Genomic DNA, 21,641 nt, shown 5'->3' on the forward strand with positions numbered 1-21,641 from the left:
CCCCCAACCGCCCCGACCTCACAATCTGTCACAAGACTGCGTGCTCACCAGCTGTATCGCCCAACCACCCACCAGGGCTTGGAACCGTCTGGAAATATTGCTGAACACGAAGGGAATGAGCGATGAGTGAATGTGTTGAGCCTGTGAGCTTTGTCCTTCTCTGTCACGCCCCACTGGAGCCAGGACAACAGCGGGGACAGCTGCCCCTCCCCATGGCAGCCGAGTCCATCCAGCCAGAGCCCAGGGACCTGGCAGAGTTAGAAGCAGTGGGGGAACGGCTGTCAGGCGCAGCTCACCTTTGTAGTAGAAGAGACAACGATCCACAAGGACAAACCAGCGTTTGTTCCACTGTTTGACCCCGGAGCTAGCCTGCGAGGAGGGAGGAGAAGACCGGTGAGCTGGGGCGGGCGGACACTGCAGAGCAGAGAGATCTGGGCTGACTCTGCAGACATCGGACATGGCCACATAGCTGCTCTGGTTCTGTGCTAAGGAGCCCAGACCTCGGGTGTGGCGCCCCTCCTGCACCCACCCTGGGTGAAGCTCAAAGGGGCACGGGATGAGCCAGATTGAGCCAGCAGAGCCCAGGCAGGGATAGGGCAAGGTCAGTCTGGGAAGAACTGCTGAGAAGTCCAGACTTCAAGGAGACACCCTACCTGCATATCAAGGGGGACCTGCTAAGTAGGCTGACCCATGGGCTGGTGGCCTTAGTGCTGACCCTTCAGGAGACCTCACTGGCTTCTCGACTTTGACACTAGTATTTCTGTGTGACTTTTGGGAAGGTACGCAGCTTCTCCGAGCCTTTATAAAATAGGAGATTCATTTCAGAGATAAACTAAAATAGCACATGGGTAGGAGGATACCCACGTGTTGGAGGGATAGCAATGTATAGGGGGTTTCTAAGGTGTGGGGGTACCAAGGAATGCATGGACTGTTATATAGTTATGAGGAAAAAGTGCAGATTACAGCAAGCAGAAGGGCATTGGGGACTCACTTGCTTGAAGAGCCAGCCCGCCTTGGTGACCGGCATGTTGGGGTTCCTCTTCATGGAGTGTGAGCGTTTGCCAAAGGCGATGGCCTTCCGGGATGTCCGGGTTGCCTGGAAGGGTGGGCACAGAGAGGGAAGCTGCTCAGCCTTCCCTCCTCTCCCTCTGGAGACAGCTCCAGAGCTGTCTCTCTCTAGTGCACACCTGGGGGGCCCCTCAACCAGAGGCCCAGGAGAGAATCTTGGACTGTTAGGAGGAAAGGGTGTCCTGAAGGAACTCTGCAGAGTTCTGTGGACTCCACCCCCTAATCCAGCTTTCTGGACTCCACCCCCTACTCCAGCGATTGGAAACTGCAACTCCCAGCAGTGCCAGGGTGAGAACTGCGAGGACCCAAGGGCGGAGCTAATCAGGCTTTCTGGGACTTTGGGGGATATACGGCGAGCCATTTTAGACGAGTTCTCTCTCTGAACCGTGTGGCTGGTGGCTATCAGTGTACTGGAGTTCCAAGTCAGCTGAGCTGGTAGGATGTTCTAGTTAACTTGTCTCTCTCTCTCTCTTTCTCTCTTTCCCTGGATTGTTCCTTTTCCTTTCCCCTTTTGTAAATAAACCCATTATTTTTGTGTGTGCCTGCAGTATAATTAAATTTTAAGTGTGCAGGTGAGGACCCACAGACAGGCAACCCACTTCACATTGGGGTGCCCTGAAACAGGACCTGTTTATTAACTCAAGGGCACCTCTTTCAATTCTGCACATTTTTTTTTTTTAATCTCTTCCTTGTCTCTTCAGGGATAGGCTTCCTCTCCTCCTGCACACTCCCAGGGCTCCTCCACATCGTCTCTGCTGCAATGCCACCAATGAACATTCGTCCCTGCTCAGTCTAAAGCACTGGACATCAACCCTCCTGTCGCCCTGAAACTCTTCTTTTGACTTCTCTGGCTCTCTCCACCTGTGGCCACTGCTTCTCAGTCTCCACCTTGACTCCAAGTAGTGGACCTTAAACAAGCTTGGATCCTCTGTTCTTGCTTGTACGTTGTGCCTGTGTGATCTCTCAATGCGTGGTTGCCTCAACCACACGGCACATGCTGAAAATCCCCCACTATGTCTCCAAGGCCTCTCCTCACACGGGTCCACTTCTTAGGCCAGGATTTCATAAATGCAAAACCAAGTTCATCTTCTTTCTAGTGAAACCTGTTCTATATCTATAGCCTTGCTGAGTAGTACTCGCCCAGGGGCCAAACTAGAACCCCCCGTGGCGACCCATGCCCCCACCCACATACCGTGATGCAGTGTCACGAGTCGGTGCAACGGTTCTCACAACTGTGCTGCTTCTCGATTCCTCTGTTGGTGCCTGGGAGGGGTCGGCCCTTCCCGCTGTCACCCTGGCAATTTTTCTAAAACCCATTGCCATTATTCTCTTGTTTAAAATTTCTCATGGCTGCTCATCACGTAGAGTAGAACTCAGGCTCCTCAGCTTCCTCAGGACAGCACCCAAGGATGGGTCTGGGAGATCTGCCTCTGGTCACGCTCAGCCCACACTTTCTGCCTCTGGTCACGCTCAGCTTCTGGAGTTCTCCCTATCCCCATGTCTTTGCCCATGGGGGTGGGGGTGTCCACTGCTCAATCTCAACTCACCCTTTAGAGCCTGCTGCTGTCCCCCACCCCACTCCACAGAGCCCCGCTGGCTCCCCGAGGCTTGCTCTTTGTGGGGAAGAAGCTTCTCTCTGTTCACCTCTTCACTACCAGAGCGCGAAAGGGGTTCGCTATAACAAGCCCTTAGTGAATACTCGAAGAAGGGAGGAAAGAAGAATGGATTTTATTATGAAGTGCACCTTAGCTGGGAAATGAAATTATTTTCTGAACTTCACTATCGAAAGCCCACAGATTATGGCTGCAATTAGCCATGTGGAGAAATGACCCCCCCCAAACATGCAGGTCCCTGGTCACTGTCATCTTTCACAATTTCGCCCCTCTCTCCACTGCCTGGAAGCCAATTCCCTAGTCCCCCACTTTGGCCACTCTCCTGCAGGCCCCTCCCTATCCTATGCGCCCCTCTTTCCAAACATTTTGAGGCCAAGCCAAGCACCTGCCGGCCTGCTTGGCTGCAAGAACCCGCACACAACTGGGTCGGAGCCCCACAGGTCCAGCCTTTGACCTCAGCGGCCAGTATCTCCTAAGTCCTTTACTGACCACCATCCCTGCTTACCAAACCTTGGGCACACTCTTAAGCCCCCCAGGTCCTGTCCAGCCAACCTCCCATTCTCCTGCCAGAGTTGAGGACTTTGGCAGGAGCGTGTCTGTCTCCTGTGCCCCCGTTTCATGACCCTGCAGCTGGCTATCTCAGGAAGAGGGTCCTTCCAGGCTATCGGGCCCCTTCCCAGCTCCTCTGGACAGCACAGCCTTTAACTCACTGGCAGTGACTTTCCCCTGCACAACCCACAGTCCAGCCTCCAACACCTCGAATCCCAAGCTAGCCAGCAAGACCTCCCTCCGGCCCGTGTGTTTGCCAGTTTCGGCCTCTGCCCCACCCCACTTCACAGTCAAGTTCCTTTACATTAAAAAAAAAGATTTTGAGCATTTCCACAAAGTAGAGACTAAGTCGCCACAATGTGTTGCTTTTTCTCTAATAAAATATGCCAAGTAGAGCCAGTTCCCTTTGAGCCTCTACTCAATCTCATTACCTTTTCTTGCTCCCTGGAGGCAAACCTTGACCCAAAATTAGTCTGCCTGTCCACAGCGAAGTGCTTGAATTTCAGCTCCATCTAAAAATATGTAGTATCGCCTTCCATGCTTATAAAACACACTTTATGTAAGTGGTATATTTTTCATATTCTGCAACTTACTTTTTACTCAACATTATGTTTTCAAGATTTAACTTTTTTCCCCCCAAAGATTTATTTATTTATGCATATAAGAACAGGAGTGCAGGCCATATAAGCCAGAGGTGTGAAAGGAATCACCAGAGACAGAATGGGGAGCAGAACAGGCAGATGTACCAAAATACCCTGCTGAGGGGAGCAGCGGGCGAGACAGGAGTGGTCTGCTGCACTGTGTGGGTCCACTCCCTGGCCGGGGATCGAACTCAGGCTGCAGTGGCTTTGGGGAGCCTCATGGTGCTGCGCCCCACCCGCTGAGCCACCAGGGAGGCCCCAGATTTAACTTGCTAATACAGATAGCTCTGGCCCACTGTGCAGGACCACATGGCCTCTCCAAGACAGGCCTGTGTTTCAGTGTCGCTGCAGGCCGCTCCCTTCTCCTCCGAAGGCCTCTGCCCTCGCCAGCCCCTTGCCCATGCCCTTGTCAGTGCTTCCCCTCACCACAGCACAGCTAAAACCCACTTTGAGACCCCACCCCCTTCAGGACCCCCGCTTCGCCTTTCTCTGGACTTCCGCTCCCTCCTCAGGTTCTCTGCCTTTCTTGCCCCTTCTGAGATGTGTTAAGTCCTTCACGACATAGTCTTCTTTTGCTGTGCCCATAAGTCAACTCCTCTCCATAGGGTGGGGTAATTTGTGCTCTAGGGGACATATAGCAAGAGCTAGGGACATTTTGGGTGCTGGGGGCTGTTGCATCAAGTGGCTGGAGGTCAGGAACTGACCACCGCCCTGCAGTGAGCAGGAAGACCCACGCCACAGAGAGCTGTGCGGCCCCAGCTGAGGGCTGGGCCCAGGCTGCGAGCCCATGGTCTAGATGTAGGTCTTCTAGAAAGCTCTGGTCTGTCCTCCTCCTGCGTCCACTCCCCTCCTGGGCCACTCTGTCTGCGTATGGAGCCTAAAGAGACAGATGGGGAAGCTGATCCATTCCCCAGCACCCCTGCCCCCCAGCTCGCCCTAGGGCCTGGACCTACCCGGATGTTGGACCGCTCCGGAGGGACCTCGGACACCATGTTGTGGTTGGTGAGGTCACTGTTGGCAGTAGCCACCCGCTTCCCACCTGCTTTACTGGACATGTCCAAGGCCGATCTGATTTCAGGTTGACCAGGAAAGAAGAAAGAGACGCGTCAGAACCAAGAAGCCAAGGGACCCACCCATCCCTTCTCCCCACCCTGCCCCGCTGAGTGCCATCGGGCGGTCATCTGAGTGGCTCCCTCCTCTGTGTTGAGATTCTATGCCACTAACCCTGGACATTCTTTCTCTCCAGTCAATTTTTTTCAAAGCCTGCACCCCAGGATTTCAGAACTCTTTCTCCTTCTAATTTAAAGACACAATGGCCCAGCGGCCTCTGGGAAACTTAGTGACCTTTTTTCTTTTATTCAGCAAGATCCACAGTGAGAGAAATTAGCACTCAGCTGTTGTGGTTCTACCAGGAGCCTCACTCCCCCCTCAGAGGCCCCTGGGGTGCTGCCGGGCCTCAGGCCTGTCCCTCCGCTTCAGCTGGACCTGTGGGTGGTGCCCACCTGAGGTCAGCAATTCTGGGGAAAGAGGATAAGCAGCCCTGCCAGAGGGTCGCAGCATCTTTCCCTCCTCTCCCTTCTGCTCCCCACCCCTCCCTGACCCAGGTGCTGGGCGGCCAGGAAGGCGAGCTGGAGGACTTCCGGAGAGGGCTCACGTACGTTTTCAAGTTGAATTTTTTGTTTTCCTCCGGGACCTGTCCGGTCACTGGGTGGAGAAACGTGGTCCGTCTTTCATTGTGGCTGCAGAGGCAAGAGAGAGAGAGGTCAGAGCAAAGGCAGAGATGGTTGAGACAGACTAAGGTGGACAGACCTGGGGGCACGGGAACATGTAGGCACCAGGCCGTGTCCCTCTGCCCCTCGTCGGGATCGATGACCCTGGTCAGTGTCGGCGGTTCACAGGCCCATGAGATGGGAAATCAGGCCCACCTAGGCCTTTCGGGGCCACCCTGGCCATGCCTGCGTGAGGTTGGTGAGGTTGGTGGGGGTTCCAACAGCAGAGATGAGCGGCAGGCTCCCCCAGGGACAGCTCCTGTCACGCCCCAGCTGAAACTGCTCACTCCCTGCTCGTGCAAAGAACAATCTCGTGACCTTGGACTCCTTCCTCTCCAGCTTTAGCTTCCATCACTCTCCTTAAGGGAAACAGGAGACCCAGAAATTCCACTCTGGAACTTAGGCTGGGAGCCACGCCGACTCGAACCCCGGTCTCTGGTCCAAGGGCTGAGACGAGGGCGCTGACCTGGACTTGAGTGACTAGCAGAGGGAAGTCGGCCAGAGGAAGGGGCTACCAGGCAGACACAGAGAGCTGGGGAGCCCTTTGGGGAATTCCTGCTGCGGCCCCTCTGGCAGACTGAATGCCAAGGCTGAGCTAGGCCTCGGGAGGGCAAGGAGGGAAGGCAGCAGACAGATGTGGAGAGTGGCTGGTACACACGCGGCAGCCATTTGAGGCGGAGTCTGCCATCAGGGGACTCAGTATCCAGCGTGGGGGGGGGGGCAGCGTGTGTGAGTGTGGGGGGAGGGGGGCTTTAGGGTCCTCTTTACTTGTCCCTCTTGCGAGGTGCTGCAGAGACCAGAGCCTACCCTAAGAAGCTGGCACCTGGACAGAGCCTGCCACGCTGTGCCAGGCTGTGGATCCTGCCCCCAAACCAGTGAGCCTTGCCCAGACCAGGGCCAGCTCCGATGGCAACTCGCCAGTCGGCTCAGAGACCTTCAGAAGGAAGGAACTAGCCCTTGAGCTGCCTGGGAGCAAAGATCCCTCTCTAGCTGCGTCTGCTAAGGATAACTTCAAAGTGCATCTTCACTTTCGAGACAGTCAGACAGAGAAGGTGAGGCCCAGCAGGTGGTGGCTACCGTCTGTGCCGAAACCTGGGCTGTCCAGCCTGACTTGCCTGCGGGACCCTGGATGGGGCCTGGGTTCTAACGAGAATAACCAAGCCAGCTCCCTCGTCTGAAACTCCGCCCCCCTTTCCTCCTCCCTCTGAGAGTGCTTTCCTCAACTGCAGGGAATCTCCGTGAGGGAGGAAGCTGCTACAGTCACCCTTATGGGGCTCTGCCCCATCTAGTGGTGGTGGGGGAGCTGGTGGTCAGGGGGGCTGTGACAGCTCGGATCCTTGAGGTGCCAAGGTCTCTGCTTTTTCTCAGGGGAGCAGAGCACCTGCCGCCCCCTCACCCCCATAGCTTTCCATGTCCTTGTGTTAACTGCTGAAACTCCCTGAGAGCAGTGGGACAGACACACAGGCACACACACAGACACCCCCCAGCTGCGGTCTGCTGTCGCTGGCAGTCTTTCAGGGTCTGCTGGAGTCCTCCTTGTCCCAGACTCTCCTACCCAGCAACCCCTACAAATGACGTCCTCTCTCCATGCCGGCGCTACCAATTTCAAAATAGCTTCCCCTTTGCAAGCACTGCAATGCAGCAGCCATTGACCTAACTACTCTCCCTTCTCCAGGTCGTGGCAGGCAGGTCCCTCATCCCGGGGCCCCGGATCCCATGAGCTGCCAACTCGGCCTGCTCTTGCTTGACTTGGCTCCCGGTTCGTGGCAGAAATCCCTACCTGACCCGCCGATCAGCCCGAAACTTCAGCATCTTTTTGGCAGTTCAGTCCCACATCCAGCAGCCTCAGAAGACCCGCCCGGCCACCCTGCTCCTACCATCCCTCTGGAAGGTAAGTCCTCGGGCTGGCTCAGAGCTCTGCAGGGCCAGGGGGCAGCCCCAGCAGGCCGCTGCTTCCCCTCCTCCCAGCCAGGCACCGGGAGAGGGGGAGGGGCTCTCCCTGGGTAGCAAGGGGTGCCCAGGTGCCCTGGGGGGCTGAGGCTTCCTAGCATTCAGCCAGTGCTGCCTGCCAGACTGCTGGAGGCAGAACAAGCCAGCAGGAGATGCTAGCAGCCCGTTCAGGTCCCCAGAAGAAAAACGCTGAGGTGGAGAGAAAGGCGCCCTGAATTCCAGGTCGTCCGACCTCACTGAGCTAAGGACACAGAGGTGCTGGGCGGGTGGAGGAGTTGGGAGCCGCGTTCCCATCTGCCCGGCACACTCATCCAGCCTGCGGGAAGGCGTCCTCTGCCTCCCTGCCCGGGCACTGCCTGCGTCTAAGTCACTTGCTGCTTCTGAGCCCCTCGTGATCCTCAGGGCACAGGATCAAACGAAGCTCCAGGTTCACGGGCCGCTACGCTGCTTCCGCTGTCGGGCTGCTGACACTGATGATGTCTCCTCTCCCTCCCAGCCTGCCAGCCGTGTGCACACAGGAGCATAATGAATGGATCGTCTTGGCAACGTCTCCTCACACGCTCCTGACGGGCACCGCCCCCTGGGGCTCGCCTCCACCTGGCAAGGTCCAGCGGGTGTCCAGCAGGTAGGACACAGAGGTGCGGGCTGTGGCTCCAAGTGTTGGTGGCGAGGACGCGGCTTCTTTCGCTGCAAGGAAAGCTTCTCCCGAAGTTTGTGAGGAGGGCAGCAAATGGAGTTCAGAGGGGGTCACCGTGGGTTTGTTTCTGAAAATCTTTCCAGAGGCGATATGATAAATTCCAGCTGGTGACTGGCAGATGTGCTCGGGGCAAGGTTTGCGTGGTCGTTAATTCCCTGAACTCTCCAGAGGCCGAAGATGGTCAGATCTCGCCTTTCCTCAGCGTCCTGCGTCAGGGTCCGTGGGCTGCGAGGACCTTCTGAAAGTCACCTCTTCCATCCCCTACCCCAGCCAAGCCTGCCTCGGGCCGTCTTGGGGAGTGTTGGGTGTCTAGGAAGGTTCTCACAGTGGCTCCTGAGTCTCTACCTTGTATTGTTTAGGCATTGTTCCTCATATCACATGTCAGATCCTCCGGCTTTCAATATTATTCCATTTTTGTCTTCGGATGACACGTTCCCTTCTGGCCAATGTAGTTCTTTGCAGCAGCAAACGAAAAGCATGATTCTGTTGACATCACAGTCTGCTGTTATGGCAATTCTGTGATGTCACAACGGACACCGGGAGGGAGGTGCTAATCTAATATTTTGAATCGAAGACAGAACTGTTGAGGGAGCGATGCAGTGAGTGGAAAAACAAACGACCGACATTTAACCCTCGCTGAGACCAGCTGCTCAGATAGAACAGGGGACAACAGCAGCTGACACAGAAGCGATGAACCCTAAAATCAAGCATCAGCTCCCTCAGCCCTTTCACGTACTTCCGGAGAGCTGCTCCTGCAGCCGAGAGCTAAGACTCTCCCCACCCCTAGGCCAGTGACTTGGGCCCTGCCACCATTCCAGAGAGCTGGCTCCTCTCCTGATGTCCTTTTGCCCACACAGTAGGTCCTCGGTAAATATCTGTTGGACGGATGAACAAAAGCTCTCCACGCTGGCTGCATTTTTAACCACCTATAGTTGGAATTTGACATTCTATTACCAAGGGCTTCCCTATCTTTGCTCGCTCTTAAAATTAATTACTTCCTCTCCACCAGAGAAGCTCTATTTCTGCCCCCTCATCCCCTCACTCAGCTTCCCTCTCCGGCTCCCCTTTGAATAGCTAGCTTGGCTTTGATCCATCTTCATTAGGAGGGGAAGAAAATTAAGCTCATGTGCACCAGAGGACAGGGTGGAGGTACACTAGGGAGTGAGTTTTCTTCCTCTCAAGGCAAAAATATCCCCTTTCTCGTCAAGCTGAGCTCAGGGGCCTCCCACAGCCTTTGCTGAGGTTGCAAGTTAAATTACTTCTCCCATGCCCAGTGCGGGCAGCACCAGAAGCAGGCTGCAGGCTGCGGAGTTCCCTGCTTGTTGAGGCTCTAAAATTACAGAGCGGCATGCAGGGTGCCTCACCGGGCACTTTCCTTGGCCACGACACTGCCCAGGAGGACAGGCTTTGCTTTAAGTTAGACATTAGGCAGAAGTAACCGGGAACAGAGCATTAGAAAAGGGAACCAAGAACAGGCGAGCAGGCCATTTCTCAAGAATGAGTACATCTCGAAAGGCACCTCTGCCGTTTCCACCCAGAGAAAGGGAACTTGAGCGGCTAAGGCGATGGAAGCCTGTGCCAACCCCCATCCGATGGCCACCTTATCGGCTGGACCTACAAATGTGGCCACGGCGGCAGGGCCAGCAGCGCAGAGAGGCGTGGCAGGATGGAGCGTGCAGTCCACGGTCATGAGAGCTAGCAGTTGACTTCGATGTTCCCTGGTTTCTCCATGCACCGCCCGCCTTCCCATTCCAGGAAACAGTAAGTGCGAACTTTCACCATGCGAAATGTTCGATGCCCAAGAGAAGACAGGTAGGGCCATTTTGCTCAACAAACCAACCAAGGAATAAACATGCCAGGTTCCAGAGAAGGGGCTCTATCCTGTCAGCCCGTACGTCCTCAGGACAGCCGCACCCAGAGGCAGCTCAGCGCTCAGCCCTCCCCCTCGCCACAGTCCAAAGAACAACAACCAGGGTCTTCACGGCCCTTTGCTGCCAGCGTGTTTGCGGAGGCGCGTCACGCACGCATGCACGCACGCACGCACGCACGCCCAGGCTGGACGCCCAGAGCTTCCTGCGTGATAAATATTGAACCACTAAGGACATGCATTCAGCTCCTTGTATTGCCCCCGCCCCTTAGTTATCTGCCACACACAAAGCTGCTTCATTTCCATAGCCCCTGAGAACTTGCTGACAGAGCACAGCCCTGGCCAGGCTTCCCCACGCCAGGATGCTCCACTCCGGCATCACAGCTCCTCAGGAAAGGGGGAGCAGGGCAGCCGGGGCCACCCTGCCTGCTCCTCCCACCAGCTAGCAACTTCCAGCCTAGACTGTCCACGCTCCGGAGAGGACGTCTGCCGCTGTGGAGTCCGCGAAGGTGGGGAGAGGCTTGGCTCCTGCAGTCTTCGTATTCTCAAGGAGCTTTATCGGCTCCAGTATTCTGTCCCAATTAAAAAGCCAACTCAGTTTACATTTCCACAGGCCAGTGTGTCTGAATCCTGCAGCTCCCCTAGGGAAAAATACTTTCCTGGCCAACTTCTCGCCAGAGACCCTCTGTTCTCCTGCCACTCAGAAGAGACTGATTGGGGTGGGGTAGGGGTCAGGCCCTGGTCACCCCTCTAGGAATTAGAGGGGTCCCCTCCAAATGACACTGCTTCTTTTCCATGCACTACTGCGGATCAAAATACGAGCTCAGAGTGCTCCCAGGACCCAGCTGCAAGCCTGCTACGTGTACTTGTTCTCTCTCCCCTCCGCCCTGGGTGCTCTGGCCGCCCTGGCCTCACCCCTCCTCATCCTTGGCCACAGTGATTTCCAAAAAAGCAGAAATAGGTTACCCTTCCTCAAGCAAGCATTAACATCTGAAAATGCTCGGCTACTGGGCTGCCTGTCCAGGGGGTAAGTCCTGGGCTGGCTTCTTTGCTGCTTAACTCTGCCTACCTCCCACCCTCACCCCCCCCAAAAGCTGAAGACACATCTCCCCTTCCAAGGCCAGTCGTGGAATGGACGTGAGCTCCCCCCTCCCTCAGAGAAAAAGTGGAAGAGCTGGCTCAGGAGTCAAGGGAGAGAAATGACCAGCCAGGGCCTAGGTTCCCCCCTTCCATCCCAACCTGCAGCTTCTTTCCTGTTACCCCCCAGCTCCTCACTGTTACCCCCCAGCCCTACCCCCTCCCGGGCCTGGAGGCCCTTGTTTTCCTGCAGTGGAAGAACACAGCCTCCAAAGTCAGAGGCCTAGGAGGGCCTTGCACTCCTCAGTCAGCTCGTGGCATTGCGTGTGGGCCACAGAAATGTGTGTGTTGGCATGTGTGCATGCGTGCATGTGTGTGTGCGTGGGGGGGTGTTATGGAGGGGGAGCATGTGCGTCCCACTCAGGGGAACTTCATGGGGACTCTTCATACTGAGCTTCTACGCTGGCTGGGACTATCTTAGGTTTGAACCGCTTTATGCAATTCCATTTGTCTTTGGAAAAGTCCAGATAACCAGAGTGAATATTTGGTCTAAGCATATGTGTAAAAATATTGGAATTCTGCCTTATTGGGAACTGGCTGTTCTGCCATGGGGTGCCCCACCCTCCAGGGCGGAGCCAGGCAGCCCTAGCTCTTGGTGCCCCAGCACCCTAGGGACCCTCCCAGCTTCGGGGCCAGCGTCCTTTCTGCTCCTGGAATTACAGAATATCGCCACTGGGGTGGGCATTCCTTACTTGTCTGAACACCAGTCTCTTACCAATGCTCAGAACTGTGTTTCCTGACCCAGAAGTCCCTGTGGGCAGAAGGGGAGGCATCACCCCCCCTCCCCCTCCTCCCTCCCCCCTCCCCTTCAGAGACTGGGCAGCCACCTGCCCTCTGTCTTTGTTAGGCTCCAGCTAAGGGCAACAGGAAACAAGGAAGGAGGAACAGAGCCGCCTGCTTCAAGCCACATTTTCCTTCTTTCAGTCACCCCTCGCCCAGCTAAGCCAGATAGAAGCCAGGAGTGGGGGAGAGGGGATCCCCCGGCCCTGTGCCTCCAAGTTGCTCCTCTGACAGTGGGCAGCATGGAAAGCTTCCCTAGGGCTAGCAGGACTGGGCAGCAGTTACTGACCCTTTCCCAGCACTGAGGGAACCCTCAGCCGCCCCTCAGCGGTGAGGCAGCCCAGCTGGCCCTTCCTCGCCCTGGAAGGTCTTTGGAACCAGACATTGGCCTTCCTAGCTCAGCAGATTGGCTCTGGCATCCGCAGACGCTGCCCCCAGCCCTCCCCAGGTCCCATGCGGGCAGGAATTTGTAAGTAAGCATGGGGAGAGCAAGCAGCTGGCCTGATACCCTGCCCTCCACACCCACAAAAGCTACACATGCTTTCGTAGCCCCAATGGGGCAGAATTTGAGGGTCAACTTGTTCTGTGCCTTGATTTCCTGTCTTCACAATGAAACCACAGCAATAGCAGTGACTGCTGGGCAGACAGCAGGCTTCCCACCTCCAGACAGCAGGGAGTGACCGCTTGGGGTGGGGAGACAAAGGGAACCCGCAGGCTTCCCACCTCCTGACAGCAGGGAGTGACCGCTTGGGGTGGGGAGACAAAGGGAACCCGCAGGCTTCCCACCTCCAGACAGCAGGGAGTGACCGCTTGGGGTGGGGAGACAAAGGGAACCCGCACTCTCAATGGCCCTTTTGGGGAGAAGGGAGAAGGGGAGCGCAGGCTGCTGCCCCAAGCACAGTGCCAGGAGAGAGGAGACTCCGCTGGTGCCCTGGGCTGCCGGTCCTGCTACTGTCCAACCCCAGCACCTTGCCTCCAGGGCAGGAGTGGGGTACACGGCTGGGTCATGACTGGGGAGACACCGGCTCCAAAGCCTGCTGCACAAACAAGGGGAGAAAGCTGCACCCTGTCATTGGGAACCTCCGTGAGTAGAGCGGGGCCGACAGCACCTGGTGTGGGTGAGGAGCACCTGCAAGTGTCAGTCGGCCCTGCCTGGTGCCAGGCTGGCAGGGCAGCCCCCCAGGACTCTGGCGCCTCCCACACAGGAGCTGGCTGGGTGCTGGCTGGCAGGGCTGTAGCGGCAGCCCAGGGGCCTGGCGGGGCGGAGGAGGACACAAGCCAGCGCCCAGGAGGAGGACAGAGGCCCCTCTGCCTCAGGGGGCTGAACTGCTAGGGAAGGGGCTGGGCTTCAGGCCTCTCACAGGGTGCAAGGGAGGGGTCCAGCTGCCCCTCCGCTCCTGCCCTTCAGGCCGCTGGCAGTCACTCAGTCTGCAAACGGGAACAAGGGCAGCCACCAACCAGTGGATGCAGAAGCCTAGGCCACTGCTTCTGCAGGAAGCGCCCCCCCCCAAAGGGTGGCATGGTGGGGGAGCCAAAGGCAGGAGGGACGGAAGCAAAGGGCTGCCTGGCCCCCCACGGATGGCTCGGCTGCTCCTCTCTCTGGGACACCCAAGAGATTGTGGGAAAATGTGAGCACTCCCTCTCACCAGAAGTGAGGAGTCTGGAACTTCCCATGTATTTGGGGAGCTTGCCAAGGACTCTGGGAGTAGAGGAATCTCCCCAGATTGCTGTCTGCTGTAGGGAAAACCCAAAGAGCGCCCGGTGACGGGGACAGGGCCACCGGCAGAGCCAGCGCCTGGAGAGAGGTGCGGCTGTCTCCCGGGTGGACTGAGGACAGTCACTTCCCCTGACACCCCAGGGTCACAGAAGGGTCTGGCGGGAAAGGGCCTGGAGGACTTTGAAGAAGACTTCAAATGTGGCCTGAAGAGAAGGGATAGACAGTGTGGCTGCTTACCCTGAGGCGGTGCCTCTGAGTCAGGAGTCCCTGTGGAGTCTGACTAGCACTGACTTTCCCTGCCTGGGACTCAGTTTCCCCACCTGTAACACGGAGCCATACCAGAGAGGATTCATCAAGATCACGTAGCTAGAGCAAACAGGAGAATGCTTGGCGCATGCCTTGCTCTAAGCCGCTGATGTTTTAATCATTAACAAAATAAAGGAAGAAATTGAAGCAAGTTGCCCCAGCCCAAATCCCGGCCATCCAGTTTAGGCGCCATTAGCCACTTTATTTAATGAATAAAGCCCCACAACACGGAAAGGCCGGCTCATCGGCCCTGCCGGTCAGCGTGGTCCCGTCGGCGGCCACCGCACCGGCCAGGACAGCTGTACACACCCACCACGGCGGAACGTTCTGCTGGGCTGCTCTGGGCTCGGTGCCCCTAAGTCACCTTGCAGTTCTGATGCGTTTGGATTCCGTGAAACACCTGATTCCAAACCAGTTTTTCCTCCCACCGGCTGATGGGTACTCAGAGTTCCAGGGGATGTGAAGTCCCTTGAAACTTCAGCTAAGACAAAATGCCAGGGCAATCTGCTGCCAGTCACAACATTAAAAATCTAAAATCAAATGCTACACTCCAAAGGCCAATCAAAATTAATTTGGATAAATCATCACTTTTAAATATATGCATCGAGACTCCCCCCCCCCTCCCCGTCCCCAAGCCTTTTTTTTTTTCCTACTTAAAACCTTTACTTTGAGGCATGATGGAAGAATATAGACACACGTGGAAAAGACATGATTCGCAGTTGAAATACAGTCTAACCAGAGAGCTTTAGAGCCTATTAGCTAATGTTGAAGCTGAATTATAGCATGACATGCCGCAGGACCGAAAGATGGAGGGAGAGGGGAGAATGGCAGAAACAGAGGTGTTTGTCCACCTCCCCCGAGCCTGGTGTAATCGAGGTCAACAATCTGTTCCTGATCCGGTAAGCAGGTGTCAGGCGTCTACAGAGAAGCAGAAGGAATGGAAGCTCTATCCCAGGCAGACACCCCAGCCAGGAGCCAGCTAAGGCAAGAGGGGGTGGGGGAGGGAAGCAGGTAAGGAGCCAGCGGCCAGTCTCGCTGTAGGCTTGAAGGAGCACTGCTCAGGGATGCCTGGAGAGGGCACGGGGAGGAGAGGGATGCTGTGCAGGTCCCGACCAGGACGGAAACCAGCCTCGGGAAGTGACATCTGAGTAACAGGTGAGTCTGCCCGCACCTGTTGGAGCACACGAGCGGCTTTCCTGCTGCTGCTGCAGCTTCTGGCTGGGCCCGGAAGAGCAGCAGCTTCAGAACTGGAAGCCCTCCGTGCCACTTCTCCTGGGCATGTAAGGACAGGGGCCACCAGACACGGCCGTGGCTAGCTCTTGATGCAGAACAGAGTGTGACAAGTGGCCTGCTCCCCGCTCCCCCCGCCCCTCCCCAAGTCTCTGTTTCCCTCTGTCTTGGCTCACATGCCCAGAAACTTGGCCGATGTTCGCTCCTGCCCTGCTGCAGGTCTAGTGGCTGGCACCTCCCCCTTATTGTGCCTGGTTTCTGTTTGCCTGCGGGCAGCCCGGCAGAGGCAGGACCCAGCTGAAAGCCACGGGGTGGGGTTAGCCTTATCTCCAAATCTGTCGCACAGGGCGCACTCTGTTCTACCAACAGACCCCTGCAGGGCCGCCCGCAGCGCCACCAGTCACCCAACATTTTTCTTCCCAAGGAAAGAGGCAGGAGAACAGAAGGACCCCTGGATAAGAGGGGGGTGTCCACGGCATCCCTCTGCAGGATACAGTCAGGCTCTCGGTTATCACGGACACGCGCAAGTGCACACACGTATCATCCGCTCAGAAAAGTCAGGCTTATCGCCTCCTCCAACACAGCCACATTCCCTGCACCAGCCCACTTGCCAGGACACGGTGCCTGGTCAGGGAGCGCAAATGTTTTGGAAGTCGATGGAATGAGGGACCTGGGTGGGAAATTAAGGCAAAACGGGGTAATAGAAAGCTGAACCCCAAAGATTGGCTCTTTCTTCCTAGACTACAGTTTTGCTCTCAGATGACAGCTTTGTCTTCTAGACAAGTTCCAAGTTCTCACTCCCTCCCACCAACTCTCTGCACCCCACCCCTCCCAGTGTGGGCTCCCTCCACCTCTCCACCCCTGCCTGTAAGTCAAAAGGACCGCAAGAAGCCTCCCTGCTCCCCCTCTCCCTTGACACTGCCCTCTCTCTCCATCCACCAGGTCAAGGAGCCAGTCCTGGTGAGAGCAGCCAGGCTGCTGTGAGGCGTTCTCGGCTCCTAGCTCCTCTGGAGACAATGGCTGAGAGCAGAGGAAGGGCATTAGCCCAGCCCTGTGTGGGGCCCCACACACCATTGTCTCTCGAGTCAGGACAGACAATGGTCGGTATCCCAGGCGCCTGTGCCAAGTAGCTCACCCCCAGGAATCCTGAAGGCTTCCTTCTAGTAAATAGGAGTGGCGTGGAAATCTGGCCCCAAGCTGAAAATTTGCCTCGGGGTTGTAACAAAAGCCTGCCCTAGCCCGCAGAATGGGTATGCAAAGCGTCCCCTGGCCTGCTCCAGAGCCGCCCCGACAAACACACACCGGACAGATCACTCACCGGCTCCTGTCTGTTCCTCTCTGTGGCCGCCCTGACTCCTTTCACACTCGGGAGCAGGGGAAAGGTTTCCCTTTAATACCCACTGGGTCCCTGGTGGGTAGCAATCATTAACAGCCACACATGGGGACTGGCCTTAACCCCTTCAGCGCGGGGCTGCCTGGCGCCTGATGGACAGCCGGCCCCTCTTCCCAGCCAAGAAAGCAAGAAAGCAGCAGCTCCTACCTGGAGGCCCGTCTGTCCACCTGAGCACTGCCTCTCCACCTCCCATGCACAGAGCCCTTAGTCCCACCCAGGCCGACCCACCTGATTGGAGCGCACTGGCAACCTGCGGGCGTGCGGGCTCTGGCACGATGCCCAATTGGATGAATCCACATTATGAAATATTTGCCTAGCTGGCCAATGGAGGAGCCAGGAACTGGGGAGGGGGGAGGGGTGTGATATTTTTATTTATTCCTGGAGGAGGGAGAACAGACAAAGGTAGTCGCAGCATCCCTGGCCCTGGGACAGGAAGCAGTGGGGAGGCTTCTTCAGGTCCAGCAAGGTAAGTGCCCTGGCCTCTCAGCCAGGGGCAGTAAACACACTCCTCACGAGGCTTTTAGGCGATTTCAGCTTCTGACTGTTTGACTAGAGGGTTTCTTTGCCTTCGGAACTCCCTGTCTCACTCAGGAATTTGGAGAGTAGAAGTAGCAATTGTTTGTTTGTTTTAAAGATTTATTTATTTATGCATACAGGACTGAGGTACAGGCCAGAGGTGCAGGGGCGGTGAGAGGCTTCACCAGAGACAGAGGGGGGAGCAGAGCAGGCAGGCTGACAAAGTATGCTGCTGAGGGGAGCTGGGGTGGGTTAGGAGAGGTCTGCCGCGCCATATGGGACATCCCCTTGCCAGAGAGAGGATGTGGGGATTGAACTCATGCTTTAGTGGCTGTGGCTAGCCTCACAGTACTGTGCTTTAACCCATTGTGCCACCAGGGAGGGCCGGGAAGTAGCGACTGTAACAGGAATGAAGAACGAAACCCCTTGACGGGTAGAGGTGGGCTTGTACCTACCCAGCTGCATAAATTACGTGGCCACAGGTGGCATTCTTTACATTTCAAAATTGCAGAAAACTCTTTTAGTATCATCTTTGGAGAATGAAGATAAAAGGTAGGAAGGGAGGAGTTAGACATATCTCCTCTTTATCCCTTTGTAAACAGACAAGCTGGGCCCTGGGGGGGGGGGGGTGCAGTGGGTTAAAGCACAGCACTAAGAAGCTAAAGCCACTTCAGTATGAGTTCCATCCCTGCCCCGGAGGTGACCACATGGCGTGGCAGACCTCTCCTGACCCGCCCGCTGCTCCCCTCAGCAGTGTACTTTGTCTGTCTGCGTATTCTGCTCCCTGCTCTGTCTCTGGTGAATCTTCTCACTGACCTATACCTTGGCCTGTACCCCAGCTCTGTCTGCATAAATAAATAAATAAATCTTTAAAGAAAATAGGCAAGCTATTCTCTATGGGGATTACAACGGAAATGGGTAAAGGCACAAAATGATATAAAAATAAATTATTATAATAAAGAAAAATAGACAAGCTATTGGGAGAAATCTAAACCCAGCAGCAAAGCATCTATGAGAGAGATACAGGCAAATCTGTTCATCTGCAAATGAGCAGCTCCAGGCTTTCCAGGACACTGCTAGGACTTTTCTAGTTTGAAAAGCAGGTGGTCTCCAAAGTCCTCACGCCCGAGCCCAGCAATACTAGTAGAGCAGAAAGAGCTTAACTACTGTATGTGCGGAAATTTACGACATAGAGAGCCTTCAACAACTGTCCGGGAGGGCTTTATACCATGACCTCGAACATGACGGGACAGGACACGAAAGGACACAGGACACGAAAGGACACAGGACACGACAGGACATGACAGGACACTCCACACACCCACAACTAAGACCCCTTCTCCGCCAGGTCCCAGGGGGTGACTTAGCTGCTCCACCTCTTGCCAGTCTGGGTCTAATAGCTGGCACCTCCTCCTTATCGCCCTGGTTCCTGTTTGTTGATCAGAAGCTGAGCCACTGTGGCTTGGGACCCCGGCTGAAACCAGCCCGGGGGCCTTATCTTATCTGCAGGCCGCCTTCCCAGTGGCCCAGGCTGGCTGGTGCTGCTTTCTTAAAGGGGCTGCATCCTGTCAGTCAGGCGGTTCAGTCACCCTCAAGAACGCCCCAGGAATCTACGGGAGGTCTGCTGTGGAGAGCTAGATTTCCCCTACCGTCCCCTCTTCCTGAACCTTTTATGGACAAGGCAGGCGACTGGTGATTGACTTAAACCGGGAAAGGATTTTATAATAGAAGCTAGTGCTGTTGTTACAAGGCGGAGCTTATCAACTGACGAAAATGCCCAAAACCTCCATATCCCCAGACTTCTTGTTCTGGTCAATCAAGCTTTAAAAAACGAGTAGGGAGGGGCTGAGAGTATGAAGTCATTGTGGAAATATCGGTATCGCTATATCCTAGCAGTAAACAATGAAAAATGGAGTACTTTAAACCACCATTTATTATACCATAAAAGTAAGTTTCACTAAAGATATGCAAAAGCTATAAAAAACTGCTGAGAGAAATTAAAATCTAAATAAAAGGGGAGATAAAATGTTTGCATGGGCCATTTTTAAGATAGGAGCTCCCTCCCCAAAAAGTAGCTCCCCCCAAAATTTTCTATAGATTTAACACAGTCCCAACAGGTCCTTTGTAAAAATTGACAAGCTGATTCTGAAACTCATATGGCAATGTGAAGGGCCTAGAATAAAGAGAAAACTTTTAAAAAGAAGAGTAAAAGGGGAAGACTTAAACTGCCTGCTTTCAAGGCTTATCATAAAGCTACAGTGATCAAGCCAGTGTGGTATCAGCAGGAAGACACAGGTAGCGCTAGAGGAACAGATTGGAGTCCTTCTATGAACTGCAGGTATGGCCAACTGGCGCTCTATGAGGTACTAAAGGTACTACAGTTAGGGGATGACAGGCTTTTTAGTACATGGTTCTGGAAAAATTGAAGATCCATAATGAAAAAAACAAGCAAAGCCCACAAAACAAAAATACCTTGGTTCTACTATTAAAAAAATAACTCTGGGCCCTCCCTGGTGGCGCAGCGGGTTAAAGCACTGCACTGAGAAGCTAAAGCCACTTCCACATGAGTTCGATCCCCGCCTGCCCCGGAGGAGATCCACATGGCGTGGCAGACCTCTCCTGACCCACCCGCTGCTCCCCTCAGCAGTATACTTCGAAGATCTGCCTGTTCTGCTCCCCACTCTGTCTCTGGTGAAGCCTCTCGCCGCCCCTGAGCCTCTGGCCTGTTCTGTATGCGCAAATAAATAAAAAAAATCTTTAAAAAAAAATAATAACTCTAAGGGGCCTCCCTGGTAACCTAGGGGTTGATCTCAGCACTTGTTGCCCAATGGCCTGAATTCAGTCCCAGGCCAGAGAACTAACCCACACGTGGTGCAGCAGACCCGTCCTGTGTTGCCCGCTGCTCCCTTCAGCAGTGTGTTTCAGTCAATCCAACCCATTTTGTTCCCCACTCTGTCTCTGGGGAAGCTTCTCATTCTCCCCACAGCACCTCTGGCCTGTACCCTAGTTCTTCTCTATAGACACAAATAAAAATAATAATAATAAAATAATTAAGTAACTTCAAATGGGCCAAATACTAAGACCTAAAAAGAAACTCAAACTATGGGACTGAAGGAGAAAACATAGGAGAAAATCCAAGTGAATTTAGATTTGGTAGACATTTCTTAAATATGAAACACAATATACAAACTCTAGAGAAAATACCCATCAAATGAACTTCATCAAAAACAAAAACAAAAAAACATAGCTCTTCAAAAGACACTGTGAAGAAAATGAAGAAATGAGGATCTCCCTTGTGGCACTAGGGTTAAAGCGCAGCACTATGAACTGTCTGCAGCCACTGCAGCCTGAGTTCGATCCCCAGCCCCGGAGGTGACCCACATGGCCCGGAAGACCTCTCCTGACCTGCCCACAGCTCCCCTCAGCAGTGTACTTCATCAAGCTGCCTGTTCTGCTCCCCACTGTCTCTGGGGAATCCACTCACTCCCCCTGCACCTCTGGCCTGTACCCCAGTTCTTGTGTGCATAAATAAATATTTAATAAAAAAAAAAAGTTAAACCTACAGTTACCATACAGTCCACTGATTCCTAGGCACTTACCCAAAGAGAAGAAAGCACATGTCCACACACAGGCTTGTACACAAGCGACCATGGAGCTTATTTTAATAATTGCAAACAACTCAAATGTCACAAACAGGTGATACATGGAACTTATTTTAATAATTGCAAACAACTCAAATGTCACAAATAGGTGACACAGTATTTGTGTCCATACCACTAAATATGACTTAGCATGTTATTATAACATAGTATTATAATAATATAAAAAGAAATGAATTATTGATCTATACAACAGTGTGGATGGATTACAAAATAATTACACTGAGTGAAAGAAACCATACCTCTCCCAAATAACAGCAGGTGCTTTATGGTTCCATTACATAAAATTCTAAAATTGCAAACTCATCTACAGCAATAGAAAGCAGATCAGGGCCTCCCTGGTGGCCCAAAGGGTTAAAAAGTCTAAATGCTATCAAGCTATAGCCAGACATTATGGCATGGGTTCGATGCCTGGCAGGGAGCTGACCCACAGGGCACAACAGACCTTTCCTGTCCCGCCCACTGCTCTCCTCAGCAGTGTATTCCAGTGGATCTGCCTGTTCTTCTCCCCACTGTGTCTCTGGTGAGTCTTCTCACCCCTACCCTGCGCCACTGGCCTGCACCCCAGCCTTGTTGCATAAATAAATAAAAAAAAGAGGGCCCTCCCTGGTGGGGCAGTGGGCTAAAGCACAGCACTGAAAAGCTAAGGCCACTTCAGCATGAGTTCGATCTGGGCACCGGAGGTGACCACATGGCGCAGCAGACCTCTCCTGACCCACCCGCTGCTCCCCTCGGCAGTATACTTCGTT

The 21,641-nt window shown here is 54.5% G+C and overlaps 1 protein-coding gene across 1 annotated transcript in view; it reads right to left on the reverse strand.

Moving 5' to 3' along the window:
* Positions 1-21,641, reverse strand: part of PLEKHA6 (pleckstrin homology domain containing, family A member 6) — a 130,088-nt gene that overhangs the window by 31,074 nt on the left and 77,373 nt on the right. The window contains exons 4-7 of the mRNA XM_012726786.1: positions 5,530-5,610; positions 4,825-4,939; positions 992-1,096; positions 249-369 (exon numbers count right to left, since the gene is read on the reverse strand). Coding sequence (XP_012582240.1) covers positions 249-369; positions 992-1,096; positions 4,825-4,939; positions 5,530-5,610 — 422 coding nt within the window. The remainder of the gene's footprint in view (positions 1-248; positions 370-991; positions 1,097-4,824; positions 4,940-5,529; positions 5,611-21,641) is intronic.

This window comes from Condylura cristata, unplaced genomic scaffold, assembly GCF_000260355.1.
Source record: "Condylura cristata isolate star-nosed mole 26May11 unplaced genomic scaffold, ConCri1.0 scaffold00018, whole genome shotgun sequence".
In the NCBI taxonomy this organism is placed as follows: domain Eukaryota; kingdom Metazoa; phylum Chordata; class Mammalia; order Eulipotyphla; family Talpidae; genus Condylura; species Condylura cristata.